Genomic DNA, 16,202 nt, shown 5'->3' on the forward strand with positions numbered 1-16,202 from the left:
TTCCTTTTGTTTTAGCTGCTTGACATTCGAAAGCAAGTTTCAGAGACTCTTCTGACATCCATCTTGGTCTTTTCCTTCTTTTCTGTCTTTTCAATGACCTCTTGCTTTCTTCATGTATGATGTCCTTGATGTCATTCCACAACTTGTCTGGTTTTCGGTCATTAGTGTTCAACGTGTCAAATTTATTCTTGACATGGTCTCTAAATTCAGGTAGGATATACTCAAGTTTGTACTTTGGCTCTGGTGTACTTGTTCTAATTTTCTTCAGCTTCAACTTGGACTTGCATATGAGCAATTGATGGTCTGTTCCACAGTCGGCCCTGGCCTTGTTCGGTCTGAGAATACTGAGCTTTTCCATCATAAAGATTACAACCAAGAAAGCTCTGTGGAACAATTCTACTCTGTAACCCATGAGGTTACCATCAGTTGGAATGGACTTGATGGACATGTTTTTTGTTTGTTTTACTCTGTCTCCTTCTTTCACCTTTATATTACTTCATTACAGCTGACATCAGATTAAGATTATTTGTGGACACTTAAGTAAGGTTCCTGCCAATTTCCTTTCCAAAACTGTTACAGCTTCTGGTCTACCCTGTTTCTGACAAGTTAGTATTGTATCTTTTGAAGTCTACAATAAACTTTCAGGATTATATTTCTTTTCCAAAGATGATTGCCAAATAGGGGTATGGCTTTTGCAAGAGATGCCAATATTTGTAATGTTTTGATTACAACCAACTTAACTAAAAATAATCCCCTAAAGACTCTTGGCTTTATCGGATACTGCCTTGGCTTACTGTCAGTGGTGAGAGCGCCCACTCAGATCAAGCTCCATTTTAGGTTCGACTTATTTATACACTACTCAGCTCTGCCACCTCTGTTGCGGGCTCCTTAGAAGCTGATGGAATTTCTAGCTTATCTAGAAACAATGGGATACTCTGTATCCCATTATTGAATCATTGAGTCAATGCCAACTCCAAAGAAAACGATACAGGTTATTTTACATGATTTTACTTCACTTTTTTTTTTTTTTTAATTTCAGGAAGATTTTCATCTTAAAAGTTATTATTCACTTTCAAAAATAGGCATGTTTAACCATATGAAAAACCCTCTGTCAAAGACTATCTTATATATCATTTTTATTATCCACATTAACATTTCGTGTCTTTCATCAGTCTTCTACACAAATTAGTGTTCTTTCTTTCAGGGTTATTTCTTCTGGGTGAAGAACGATATCACATTTAACAAGGAGTCTATAATTATCGTGTCACAAATTTGAATCTACAAATAGGGTATTCCTGTAATGCAGATCCAATTGTCTTTGTTTTGATAATGTGTAATTTTATAATGAAGTAAAGATTGTAGTGCCAAATTAGGGTGCTGAGTTCAAGTGCACTTAAGCAATTCTTTCAGAAAATAATTTTTCTATTTCTTTGTTACTTTTTTTTCCTAATCTTTGTGAAACTAGTATCCAAAGTTCACAGTGATTTTGTCTCAGTGGATTACTGCATTTTCTGGTTAATTTATCCCCCTCTTTTTTTTTTTTTTTTATAGCAAGAAGGAAAGAGCCTTGGTGGTTCAGTGGCTAAAATGCTCCACTGTAACCAAAAAAGGTCGGTGGTTCAAACCCACCAATCGCTCCTCAGGAGAAAGACCTGGTGATCTGCTTCTATAAATATAACAGCCTAGGAAGCCCTATGGGACAGTTCTACTCTGTCATATAGGGTTGCTATGAGTTGGAATCAACTCTATGGCACACGACAACAACATAGGAAGAAAGGAAAATAAACTATTTGAAATAAATAATGTTAAATTCAGTTTTTCTACTACATCTCAGGGTTATTTGATCCTGTTTACAATGTTTAGGGATTATACATTTCTCAAGGTCCTTTGGAAATGTTGAGGATTTGAAAAAAAAAAAAAACAGTTTGAAATATGAAAAGAAAGCTGCAAATCAAAATGACCAAATATTTAATGATGTCTACAAAACTTACCATGTTATCATTTGTAACTCAGTTCTTACTTTTGTACATTTTATGTGGAATGTGGTACATTTTAATACATTTGATATGATGTTGGATGGGAGGTCTCCAAAACCAAATTCTAGTCAGTGCTTTTACATTAAGTCAGATCTCTGAAAGCCTTAACAATGACCTTACTCTCTTTTATCGAAGAAAGTACTAGATAAAATTTCACACAGTGCTTGAAGGCAAGTGTTTTAAACATTCCACTGTAGCACATATATTTTTGTGTTCCATGTCCCTCAACATAAAAATGTTAGTAAGCAAAACAAAATCTGTGGAAAAATATTCCATGCACATAAACTCCCTCTTTTAAAACGAAAGCAAAAAAGGCATGAAAAGAGACAAGTACATGTAATCTGAATCAGTGATCTCTATTTTTTCTTCATTAGTGACTCTGGTAAGTTGGTAAAAAAATATTTATGAATGAAATAAAAATCAGTTATATGTTGCAGTGGTTGACCTAAATATTCAGAACAGTTTAAATGTAGGATTTACATATAATTTTTATCTTTTGGAGAGGAGGAAGAGTGGAGATGTCTGACATGTTTCAGTAGGAAGATATTTTTAGTATAATATATAAAACAGGAATAATAGCCCTACAGGAACCTGGGAAATGTATTTCCAGACTCTAAATAACATTTAAAAAAAAGTAGAGAGAGAGAGCAAACTTCAGAAGAATACTTTCCAACATATATTATTCACATCAATTGCTTTTTCAATTAGAATTACACTCTCACACAATTCAAATTCATTATCTTATCAAAATCTACTTAAACCCCATTGCCATGGAGTTGATTCCGACTCATAGCGACCCTATAGAGCAGAGTCGTACTGCCCCATAGTGTTTCCAAGGTTGTAATCTTTTTGGAAGTGGACTGCCACGTCTTTCTCCCCAGGAGTGGCTGGTGGGTTTGAACTGCTGACGGAAAGGTCAGCAGTTGAGTGCCTAACCACTGCACCACAAGGACTCCTTAAAAAACCTACTTAGGGTTCACGAATTTCTTAAATGCTGGTAGAAATACTCACTAATTTTAACTATATAAGTAGTTCACAAAAAACCTTCCTTATTTCCCAAAATTATTACATATCTGTTTAGTATTTTGAATAAACTCACCTAGTATTTCCTCTTTAAAAATCCATGAAAATTAGAATTTTAGAATTGAGACCACTAAGGCCGTTCAATTCTTGATTTACAAACTTGGTTTTCTTATACCTCCAAAAGCCTTTAATCCTGTTACTTCAAGAGATTACTTGATTTTCTCAACGTGGTCATAGAATTCGTATCAAAGTCTCTGAAATGTTATCTCAGAATAAGGTTATATTATTCCACAGTGTCTAATATACTGGAATTCCAATAGGTGAATAGGAAAAATTTCTCCTTGATCATCTAGTTCACTTTAAACTCTCAAAAGCAAAGTCTTTTTTTGTTCGTTTGTTTAGATGCATCAGGAGCATAAAGTAGGAGGGTGCCAATCAACATTATATGGTCACGCTTAATAAATACATATTTGAAAATTTGCCAAGGATACTTTTACTACGTATTATTTTTTCCTTTGCAGTGTTGAATAAAAGTATTAAGGAAAAAGTGAGTTAATTAGGTAAGTAAATATAAAAATAAATATTTCTTTTTGTTTATTAATAATTTCTAGGGTTTAGAAGCATGTATTGTTTACATATAATGCATATGTAATGTGAATTATAATTTTGTTGACTGTAAAAAAACACCTATGTAAATAGTACCCAAACAAGTCTACACTAGCACTGTCCAGTAGAACTTTCTTTGCTGATGGAAATGCTCTGTATTTGCAGGGTCCATTTTGGTAGACACCAGCCACATAGAGCTGCTGAGCACTTACAATGTGGGTAGTGTGACTGTGGAGAAGAATTTTAAATTAATTTACAATTAAATTTTAATAGCCACCTGTGCAGAACATGTCCCTAATGCTGGGAAGCTCTCTCATGCTGCATTCTGCTAAATCCCAACCCACCACCTCCATCATCACAGGGAAATACTGAACAGAGATTGGTGCTGCCTGTTCTTGGTCTTTATATAATGGACTCACATGGTATAGGGGATATACTCTTATTGTTTGGCTCCGTATACCGAACGGAATGTGTTTGAGATTCATCCATGTAGTTGTGTGGATCACGGGTTTATTCCTTTTAATTGCTCAGTAGCATTCCGTTGTGTGAATGTATCACAGCTTGTTTATCCATCCTCTATTGAGGGGCAGTTGTTTCCAGTCATTTGGATTTAATGCCGAACACCTATATTGTGTTCGACACTCTGCATTAATTGAAGGCAAAAAGCTGCATGTACTGCTGGTGTGTGTAAAGACAATTCATCTTTGGTTTTGAGCAAAAATAGTCAACTTAATGATTCTGTTACCATCCTTCCGTGCAGGGGTAAAGTTTTAATTCCAGGTTATGTTTAAGGTTAGACATATCTCAGGACTGCTGAGTAATGAGTTATTTTATATTATTTAAAGAAAACACAATTAGCAAGATAAATCTACCAGAAAAAAAAATGCAATGCTTTCAAAACCAAAATATACTTTGTGTGGAGGCAGGCAGGGTTGGCAGAGGGCTCCAGAGAAGAGTGGCAAGTTACGGGTAGTTCTGCATTATCTTGGCCTCTGTCACCCTTTATTTTTATTAGATAATTTTCACGTATCCACAAGATTTCAGGTCCAGTAAAAGAGGTTAGTTGGTCTAATTCCACAGTGCTCTGCATATTCATAAATGCTCAGTAAAAACTGGTTGACATGAAACCATTCATTGTACATGAGAACTTAGACTCCACATCTATCTCAGTTGAAGAAAACCAGATATTGTAACAAAATGAAAACTTTAAAGAGAGGTTTATAAAATGATTCACCACAAATTCAGTAGTAAGCTCCCACAGAACAATAATTTTCAAAACTCTCATTCATGTAATTTTTCAAAAGCTTACCTCATGTCAGTATTTTATCTATTCATATGCAGCTTTTCCTTTTTCCAGCATTAATATTAAAATAATTTATTCTTTTTGAATTTGCAGTGTTGAATAAAAATATTAAGGAAAAAGTGAGCTAATTAGGTAAGTAAATACAATAAATATTTCTATTAATAATTTCTGGGGTTTCGAAGCATGTATTGTTTACGTATAATGCATATGTAATGTGAATTATAATTTTGCTGACGGTAAACACCTGTGTAAATAGTATCCAAACAAGTCTACACTAGCACTGTCCAGTAGCGCTTTCTGGGCTGATGGAAATGCTCTGTATTTGCACTGTATGATATCAATGCTGTAGATATCAATAGGAGGAAGTAACTTAATGGATAATACTGAAAATGAAATGTATCAATAAAGATGTGCTGAAGTAATTTATAACTGTGTAATCCATACATTACCAGGAGTTCATATTTTCCTTCAAGTGGTTTGGATATAAATATGCTAATTTGTATCTCTGCCGATCATGCTAATCTGAGAGCAAAAACACTCCCAAGTTCAAAGGATACAATATTTTAAATACATTGAGCATTTTACAGACAGAACTGTTTGGTCCATTTTAAGTACTCAACAAGTTATTATCGCATTGACAATTTATTCACTTTGCCAAGAAATATAAGACCTTTTTTTTAAAGTGCCTCCTGGGCCCACAGTGTACATTGCACTGTATTGTTCTTGTTAGGTGCCATCGAGTTGGTTCCGAGTCATAGTAACCCCATGTACGACAGAACAAAACACTGCCTGGTCCTGTGCCATCGTCACAATCGTTGTTAGGCTTGAGCCCATTGTTGCAGCCACTGTGTCAATCCATCTCATTGAGGGTCTTCCTCTTTTTCCCTGACCCTCTTCTTTAGCAAGTGTGATGTCCTTCTCACTGTTGCACTGTAATAGGTGATAACTATTAGGAAACTGCTGGGTCTTTTCTCTGGCTTCTCAATGAATTATTCATTTATGAAATATATGTACAAAATATGTGAAGAGCATATGCAGCTTAAAAAAAAAAAAAGACCAAAAAGGAAATCCTATCAGAACTGACTTATAGGCAAAAGGATTTCTGGGTCCTTTTATAACTAACAATAGTATAAAACAATACATGCATATATAATTTAGTATGTTTTTTCACGCTATAGCTTGAACTGGTTAGTTGATTCAGTGGGGTGGTAACACTGAAAATTTCATGTTAATCTCTTACCATGGTTAGAAGTCATATCACCAATTATCCTTAAGTAGGGGAAAATATTCAGAATCCTAACTCTTTAATAATTCACTCACAGAAATTTATCTGTTCCTAACTCAGGAATAGGCCAAACCATGGAGCAGCAAAAGAAATTGTAAGCTTTTGAAACTGATGTTACAATGTCCTCACCCAAAAAAAAAAAAAAAAAAATTCACCCAAAGGTCATACACTTTTTCTAAAGCAGAGTCCCTCATAGTGCCTATTGATACCCTTGAGACAGTTTTGAACAAGCTTCATTATGTGGTTTGTTTGCCTGCAGATTAAAAGCAGTAAATTAAAAGGATGGGAAGGATAATAGAACTATGTTCACTGACAGCAGTATGAAGCAACAGCTGATGGTAAGCGAAGGGACAGGCAAACTGTAACAGACAATGAAACTAAAAAAGCAAAGCTATTCACAGCTATGTGGTGTGAGCCAACAACCCTTCCCACCATGACAGGAATAATTGAGAACTTTATCTGTAAATGTAATGAAATGAATATTCATAATGACTACCAGTTTTCATATAGCTGGAATGCATGCATACCTTATTTCCCAAGTGTACATCAAAGTTATATGGAATTTGAAGAGTTTTAAGTGCCGCCGGTCACCACACTGTCATCTCACTCACTAGAAGGCTCTACCAGTGGGTCCTGAAACCTTGTAGTGTTAGCACTGTGCCCTGCTCATCACTGCTCACTACTGCATTATACAAAGGCAACAACGACTTTCTTTCCTACTGTTGAAATAGTTGGTTCCTAAAATGCCCTTACCTAATATTCAAGGGCACAAAGCTAGAAAATAACACCAGCTTTAGGATTCTCTTGCCTATTTTGGAAAGATCCCTGGTGGAGCAGTAGTTAAACGGTGGTTGGTAATGGAAAGGTCAATTGTTTGAACCCACCAGTTGCTCTAGGGGAGAAAGATATGCCAGTCTGCTTCCATTAAGATCTTTGTTGTTGTGTGCCCTTGAGTAGATTCCCACGAGTCTGTAAAGACTTACAGTCTTGGAAACCCTATGGGGCAGTTCTACTCTGTCCTACAGGGTTGCTAGCAGTCTGAACTGACTTAACAGCAGTGGGTTTGGTTTAATAGGGGTGTTGTGACGATTAAATGAGATAATGCATGTAAAACCCTTAGCACAGTGTTTGGGACACCGAATAAGAGCTAAGGAATAGTCGCTAGAATTATTTTTCAGCTCTGGTGAACTCCTGATGGCCCAAATCCTTTCTTTTGCAGGTGCAAAAATTAAGCCTCAAGAGAACTGACTTCCTAAGTCTGTCCTAATGGTATTGTCTCGATAAGCAGCTTAGCTGCGCGCATTAGGTATCTGGGGTATTGGCAGGGCCCGGGGGCATGAACCCGCTGACTCTGGTCTGCAGAGAACTGGACGAGGTTTGAACCGCAAGGTATTAAAGGCTGCGCTGCACCAACGGGGCTGGAGATGGCCGGTTGTGTGCTAACAGCACGCATCACAGACAGAAGCCGTTCGTCTACCTCTATTCTGCTGGAAGCAGCAAGACCCCGACACGCAGTGGGTTGTCAACTCTAGGCTGAGGGCGAGGCAAATAAGGGTTGAGCGCAAATCCCGGCTAGATCCATTTCATACTTTTATTCTTCTCCAAAGGGGTCGAGCTTCTTCTTCAGGGCTGAAGACAGCGAGGCATTAAAACCTAACGGGGTGCCTCGGGCAGGAGTAGAGTACCCCCCCGCCCCAGGCCACTGAGGCCGCCATGCGTTTTCCCGGGCTCCGGGGACGCCCATTTCTCGCTCCAGACTAGTACGAGCTCCCGGCCCTGCAGGCAGGAGTGAGGGCGGCCACGCTCGGCCCCTCACTGCTTCCCGCCACGCCGCTGTGGGACCCTCAGGCAGCCCGCTGCGCACAGCTACGGGGCTAGTCTCCCTAAGATGGCGGCGAGGCAGCCCCTTCCCGCCCGCCATCGCGCTCCTCCGCGCAGTGACCTCAAGGCACGCGCGGGACCAAGGACGGAGAGCAGGGCGCGAAGGCGGCGCGGACCCTCCGGCCCGCCGCGGGCCCAGGAGCCCTGAATCGCCCACCAGGGACGCGACAATCGAGAAGGCAGCCGCCACCCGGGACACCACCGTTTCCTCAGGAGCGAAACAGCAGCGGCACATCCGGGTCCCTCGGCTCGCCCCGCCCCGGAAGTGACGCTCAGGCGGGGGGGCGGAGGCCTCTCTTCAAAGTGAAGCTTTCCTCCGCCATGGCTCGTCTACCTACAAAGTGTCTGGGAGCGCCCTCACTGGCTCAGCCGTTACTCTCTCGCGCTCGGGGGCTTCTTTGCGCAAAGCTGGCTGTCGGGACGCCCAGCTCTCGTCTCACAAAGGAAAAATGCCCGTCGCGCCCACCGCTACCCTGAACTCCCCTCCAGCCTCAGCAGCGCGCGTTTAGCATCCCTCCGCGGGGACTCTCCGTAACCTGGGCCGCCGAGGCGCCTCTCTGCGGAACCACTCCGCGGGTCCAGCCCTCCCGCCGGGCCTGTCAGTCAGCGCCGGGCCCGCCTCTTCCGGCGGCCGCGGGCCCGCCTCCTGCCCGCTCCTCCCCGCCCCTCCCGTGCGAGTGTCTCCCTCTCCCTCTCGCTCCCTCTCTCTCTCCCTCTCTCTCTCTTTTGTGAGTTATAGCAACCGTTGCCTTGTGAATCAAGCGCCATAGTCACCGTAGTCCTGGCGACTGTTACCCATCAACAACAACTACTCCTCTCCTCCTCCTCCTCCTCCTCTTCCTCCTCCTCCTCCTCCCCACCACCACCATCTCCATCACCCACCAACAACACCACAGTAATCCACAGCCGAGGTGAATATGCCGCCGTGTCTACATGTGTGTGCGGGCGCGGGGGCCGTGTGGACGCGTGTGTGTGTGTCCGTGGGGCGAGCCGAGCGCCGCGCGGGGCCGCTCCTGACGCCGGGCCCGCGGCTCGGCCGGCGTGTTTACAGCGGTCCGGGCGGCGGGCACCGGGCTGCCCGGCCCCGGGGCGCCCCCAGGCCGCTGCGGCCGCGGCGCCGCCGGAGGGACGGGGCGTTCGTCCTTTCTTTCTTTGCTGCTCCTCTTTCTGCCCGCGGCGGGCTTGGTGCTCCCCTGCAAGGCGCAGGAGGCGACAGTGTGCAGGGGAGACCCGGGAGCCGGGGGGTGGTGGCGGTGCTGTCGGTCACTTGTAGGGCCTGCCGATGGGTTTTGTTATCTTCCTCCTCGTCCAGGGGTGAACTTTTCCCACCGCCCGTTGCCTGCCTGCCTTGTTGTTTTGGGGCCCCTCTTTGCCTTGTGCTCAGTGGGCTGGCTCTGCTGTGAGCATCACCAGCTTTTCCTTTTCATTTTTATTTTTTTTATCTTTTTTAACATGTATTTTCTTTGTGCTGCTGCAAGGAGTCTTCCTATCCATGCAACTCTCTGCCCTCCCCGCCTTTCTGCCCCCCCACAGCCCGTGCACACACTGGAACCGGGGGCCTCTGGCTTGGCTGGGCTCTTCAGGCTGCGCTGGGAAAGAGGTGGCTTTTTTTTTTTTTTTGAAGTCCCTCTCTTTTTGGGGTGTGTGTGCTTGTGACTTGAACCGGATGCAGGGCATCTGTGATAGTTGGACTCGTAGCTCTTGACAGTGCTTTATCCGTGCTGGGGAGGTGGGGGTGGGAGGGGTGGCCGTGAGGTTCCCACCGTGGAGTGTTGGCAATTTTCATTGTGTTTATGAGACTTTGTGCGTGGTCAACAGGGAGAGGACATGAGAACGCGTTGTGAGAACTCCGTTTACAGTGTTATTCGTGACAGTTATGGTACTTTCAGACTTTTTTCCCTCTCTCTTTCTCTCTTTTTTTTTCTTTTTCGTACTCTCTCTTCCTTTTCCTTTGAGAGTTGAAATTGAAGTCAAGTTGTTCATAAAGAATGTATGAAGCTTCTCAACTTGAAACGTGTGTGTATTTCACTTTCTTTGTGTCTGTTGAGATCTAGGCATGAGTGTACTTAACGTATTCTTTTTTATTTTCTTTGGATGGTGACTTAAACCTGCCCAGGACAGAGAACTTTTTTTTCCTTTTAAGTTTTTCTTTTAAAAAATTATTTTCCTCCGTGGATTTGAATACCTATGAGTACGGTTTATGGTTAGAGTTAACCTCGTTTTACGGGTTTCCTAAATTTGTTCACATTGCTGTCTAATTTTTAGTTAATGGATTATCAGCAAAGCGTTTTGAAAATGAATGTGTGCTAAAACAAATACAGTGTACAGTTCTAGTTTCACATATTGAAGCTTCCAATTTGGGATTTAACAATATTAAATAGCCTTTCTAACAGCAAACGTATTGGTTTAAGTGACAGCAGCTTTTGAATAATATGACAGTATTAATACTTTTTGAGATTGTCAGCGAGCAAGTTGGGTAATTGTAATGCTATTAAGGCTAATATTTTGTAAAATGAGAGTTTGGAGCTTTAATAAAAACTTTTAATTCGTTTCTTTACGGATGATATTTTAGACGAAGATGATATTTGTTCTGAAAGGAATCTTAGCGCATTCAGACTCCTTTATCCACTCCCTCCCCAACCGGGGTTTCCTGCAAATCTCTAATACTAACTTGTGTTTTTTTTCCTGTTCAGATGAGTGTCAAATGCCTGCACACTTTGGATGGCGAAGCTACTGGGTCCCATAAACTCTCTGAAGTTAATAAGAGTTTTGCTGTCTTGAGAGAGTTTCAGAGCTTATGCTATCTAATAGCATAACGGGCTTCTAGTTAAATAGATTATATGGTATCATGTGATTGTTTAATGTTTTTATTTGCAGCGTCCAAGAAATTTTGTGAGGCATTTCACTCATTACACACACTGCGGGTTTCCTATAAATGTAGATTTTCATTCCCAGGTTGATTTGAGGGCAGAACGTAAATGGAATTCGCTTACTTACCCGTTTTCAAAAGCATACGTGTGGGATGAAAGTTGCCGTGAAGCTGCTCTGGGAGCCAGTCGGCATTATGTATATGGATTGATTGATTAGGTAATAACCAGAAATACTCACAAATGGTGATGGGAGAGATTAAACACAACGGCAGACAGTTAGCATTTTTCGGCATTATGTATATGGATTGATCGGCATTATGTATATGGATTGATTGATTAGGTAATAACCAGAAATACTCACAAATGGTGATGGGAGAGATTAAACACAACGGCAGACAGTTAGCATTTAGTTTATTCTTTCTTTAAATTTTTTCCTGGGAGGGACTGTATTGGGTGTCGATAATCTCCTGTGCTCTCAGTTTTGAGACTAATAGGAGTCCGTGAGAATGACCGTGCTTTGAAACTAAAACTATGAGATGGAAGTCACCTGGAACTTGTGGAGATGAGAATTGTGACTCAGTGTATGCCATGATGCCTACCTCAGTCTTTTGGGGATTGTTCTGCCTGTGAATTGAGCTAAAGGGTATAGGCACATTTATGTAACACCTTTGTGAGTGTGGAATAAACTAACATGCATTACTAGCAGTTTTTGCATTGTTGCACACTGTTTTTGTTATATGGGGCAGTTATACCTAAAAACAGTATATTATTCCTCCAGGATTCACATAGCCTCATACTCTCCTTAGGTATGCAAACAAGCTTTATAGACTTACAAAGTTTAATATACTTTAAACAATTTTTTTTTTTGCCCTAAACAAATTTAGTGTGGTAATTTTGTTTTAGCCGTTAAGAAAACCCAGTGAATCTCAAATTGAGATAGATGCAATGCTTTATTTAACTATTGATTCCTGTTACTTTTTGGTAACATTTTTCATTATTCTTGAGAAAGTTGGCAAGGTGTATGCTTTCCTCTCAGCTTTCAACTGAAAAATCAGTAAGTGGATGGTAATGATTTTTGCTATTCAAATTTTGAAGTGTGTGTGTGTGTGTGAGAGAGAGGGTATTTAAGAGAGTGGATATGGTATCAAATGTGTGGGAAGAGTTTAAAAAAAAAGCTTTCCTGAACAATCTAATCTGAATGTTCCTTTGTTCCTGGTGTCCGTAGTAAGAATATGTTACAAAAAATGAGACCACCAAAGGAGTAAACTTTTACACGAGGAAGAGCCTGCTAGTTATTTTGTTTTCATACTCTTAGACTAAAAAAAAAAAAAAAAAATCCTCCATTGACTCTGTTACTTTAAAAATAAATACTTAGTTTCCCTAACTGAATTATTTGCCTTTAACTCTGTTTGGTATATGCTCCCAGAGGCTATCACAAAAGGGATTTTAAATTCCTCTCTGTTCACAGGTGCATAGTGTTCCCATATTTTGGAAATCCAAGATGAAGTGGATTTGACTAAATCTAGCTTGTAAGGGACAGATGGCTGCTTTAACAGGTGTCACTTTCATTTCTAGTGCATTGTGTTGGCACCTCCAGTGGTTCACAAAAGGGCTCTCTAAAGCAGGTGGCATCCTTTCCTTTTGTCGTTTTAGTCTAATCTACTTTTAGAGTTTATCATTTTCCTAGGAAGAGAGGCCTTTTTTTTTTTTTTTAAGTAAAAGTTGAACTACCGAAATCAAGATTAGTCACTTAACATAACTTTTGCTTTTTAGCATCATTCTATTTTCAAGCTGCATAAGCTGTGGATCTTTTTCCAAAAACACTTACTGGTTCTTAGTGGTAATGGTAAATTCTTTTCGAATCTAGAAAAAGCACCCAGGAGCACCGTATACACTCAGGAAACGAATCAAATTAATCTGAAGCAAAAAAACCAGAGCAGATTTAAATAAGCCTGAACATGCCAAGTTAACTTTTCCAATTTTTTTTTTTTTTTTGAACAACAGTGTTATTTTAGCTTGAATGCTATATGTGGAAAATGGGTGCTCTTTCCGTTGTTTGAATATTTGAAATATTTTCAAGCCAGAACATTTTCTTGACCCACTTCAGATGGCTGCTCTATAGTTTTTAATGGTCTTTTAAAATGAAACTTGTTTTTAAGCACAGATGTTTAAAAACATGTACTGCAGTCAATGAAACAGTGTCACCCTGTTGGTTTCTAAGGCTCGTTTTTGCTCTGTGATTCCGTCCTTTTGTGGGAATTTTATAGATCTTATCACAGATGCACCAGAGGGTGCTGTGCTGTTGGCAACGTGAGACTATTATCACTGAGAATGTGAATTGATGAGAAGTTTTACTTAAATAAAAGTTTTTAGTTATATATGCATTCAAGCATATAATAGCCTTGTTTCTGTGGAGCTTAAAATTTAATATATTGTCTTTATTGGAAGTTTTATATCAAGCCCTATTTCTCTCTTGTACTAATATATATTAAAAAAATATATATATTTTTTACTAATATGTATTAGCACACCATATTACAGTATCAAGATTGAGATCTGTGGCATTGTTTGAATGCTCACGCTAGTCCCTTAGGCATGTATATCGATCATCTTCTTAAGCTGGTATTTCAATCTCTATCTCAAAAATTTAGTAACTTGAGAATCTTAATATTTAGGCAATAAGGCTTTGTCATCTGAGTTTATTATTGGCGCATAGCAATATCTTGTACATTCTTGTAACATTTTTATATGGCATAATTAAATGGTGATATGCTTTTTTTATGGTATAATCTAAAAACTGCACCTGAAAAGTATAGGTGGTTTTAATAGTTATTAATAAAAAGAAAATAATAAAGTACTAGAGAATTTGGTTCCCAAATTGCATGTGAATGTACAGTTTGTTGTTATTAGAGTAGTTTGGTTATTTAATTTGGCTTTGTCCAGACTGTCTGCCTCGCTGTGTCATATACTTCTGCTGGGAGTGATCAGACATGGCCTCCTGAATCCGAATGATTGTTCGGTGATGGTTTATTGACGAGGACTGTTGAATCCAATCTTCTGAGCTTCTGGCATCTTTGACTTTCGTTCCTCAGCAATATATACTCTAACAGACAAATGCTGGAACTGTGATAGTATCTTCTTTAAGTAAGCTTAGGAAAGATGGGGTTTCCCAGCTATATCATATAAACTTTTTTGTCCTGATAATGGATGTACCTATACTGTTATCCCACCCAGATTTAACTACAGTCAGCTAATGGTAATATTTTGTAAAAGTAACTTCCTGTGGAGGCATGGCACTTGGGTCGTGATGCTGCGAGCACAGCGTCACTGGAGAATAACATTATTTTGAAATACCAGTCTTGCTAAAGTAGATTAAGCATTTTTCTTTTTAAGAAAATTCCTGCTTTTCTAATATAATCCTACAGTTTATCAGGTAGTTTGTGCCATTGAGATTTTAAAAGCATGTTATGTACCAAGTTGTGTTGCTTGAAAAGCTTTACCTTGTCTTTGACGTTTTATGTTTCATGTTAAGGAACAAGATGTACTTAATGAAAATGAACCTGTTAAACAATTGAATTGTATTTAGAGTATCTGTAAGTAAGTGGGTGTACGTTTTGCTCTTTAAATGGATGGAGTAAGTATGTTAGTTAAGAACACAGGCTCTGGAGTTACATCCCAGATGGGCTTACAAACAGTGTGACCTTGGAAAAGTTATTTACCCTCACTGCACCTCAGTTTTCTCATCTGAAAAATAGGATCAGTAGTGCCTGCCTTATGGCGTTTTGTGAGGATAAAAGGAGATATTCCATGTAATGTGCTTTGCTCAGTATTTGACACAGAATACATGCTAACTACATGTTAGCTGTTATCCTTTAGGGAATACTGAGAAGATACCTGTTCTATTCTCCTTGCCACCCAGGAATCCTTTTAATATATTCCTCTGGCCATCTCCTTTCTAAATGGACTCAAAGTTTTGAAAGACTTTGCCCACTAATTTATATTCATTACGTAGTCATCCCCCACCCCCCCTTTAAAACTGTATCAAAGACTTGAAGCTATCAGTCATAGATTGGGATTACCATTTGATGTAACTGGTCTTGTGAGCACGCTGAGTTAAAAGAGTGCAAGCGCAGAGTTGTGGTTTAGTTTTATTCTGCATTATAATGGACTCCTTTTACAACTTTTGAAAAACTCGCCTGGTCCAGGGATCTCAGACCAAGAACTAATGACGCAACATTTCATAAACTCTTACACTTTCCATTGTCCCTTTCAGTGTTTAATTTACGTTTCTTTTTTCATCTCTGCTATACATGAATTACTCTGAAAACATTTTGAACCATATTTGTAAACTTTATGCTAAATGCTGTCGTATGTATATTGTATCTAATATATATACTTAGTATGTATTATATGTAATAGTCCAGTCAGTTGTGTAAAAATGAGTTCATTAAGAAATTATTCAATAATTTTGTAATACACTGCTTAAACCAAAACCAAACCAAGCCCAGTGCCGTTGAGTAGATTCCAACTCCTAGCGACTCTATAGGACAGAGTAGAGCTGCCCCATAGAGTATCCAAGGAGTGCCTGGCGGATTTGAACTGCCGACCCTTTGGTTAGCAGCCGTAGCACTTAACCACTACACCAAATACACTGCTTAGAACTATTATTATTTAACCCAAAGGGTAGAAAAACACGTGAAGTCACTTCTTGTATATCTGCAGCAATAAGTAATTTTGGAATAATTTGCAAACACCAGTTTTGGGTTTTGTCAGAGAGCTTTGGGGCATTTTTTTTTTAACATGCTAACATGCAGTATGAAAATAGGGAAAAGTCAACTTTGGCTCCCTTCTTTCAAGTTAAAAATGTTTAAAGGAACACTTCCATGTTGGCTATTATATCTAAAGTTGCTATTCAGTGATTTCTGTTTGTTTATGAGCATTTTGATTAAGAATGAAGTATTTTGTCCTCATTTTAGAGTGACCTGAAAAGCCCTCATCTTTCTCCAACTGGACATGTGCTCTCTGCGTTTCAGCTGAAGATTGACCTGATCCTGTACATCGTGGTTTTTGCTGAGAGCGCTGTGTGTTGTACAGACTTTTAGCCTGCCTCACTCACTTTGCATGCCCCCATCCTCCCCACTCCTGTTTAGTGTTTACTGAATTATGTGACTCTCCTTACCTGATTTTTATACAGAATT

At 39.8% G+C, this 16,202-nt stretch overlaps 1 protein-coding gene across 4 annotated transcripts in view; it reads left to right on the forward strand.

Annotated features, from left to right (window-relative positions):
• Positions 1 to 8,659: 8,659 nt before the first annotated feature.
• The window catches only part of RFX3 (regulatory factor X3), a 315,870-nt gene continuing 308,327 nt past the window's right edge, over positions 8,660 to 16,202 (forward strand). For 2 of the 4 annotated variants that reach the window (XM_049895339.1, XM_049895333.1), the window contains exon 1: positions 9,083 to 9,734. In XM_049895339.1, coding sequence (XP_049751296.1) covers positions 9,587 to 9,734 — 148 coding nt within the window. In that variant the 5' untranslated portion in view covers positions 9,083 to 9,586. Of the gene's footprint in view, positions 9,046 to 9,080; positions 9,735 to 16,202 lie in introns of those variants that run through there. The other 2 variants (XM_049895335.1, XM_049895334.1) reach the window with 2 other exon arrangements.

Source organism: Elephas maximus, chromosome 9 (genome assembly GCF_024166365.1).
Source record: "Elephas maximus indicus isolate mEleMax1 chromosome 9, mEleMax1 primary haplotype, whole genome shotgun sequence".
NCBI lineage: Eukaryota > Metazoa > Chordata > Mammalia > Proboscidea > Elephantidae > Elephas > Elephas maximus.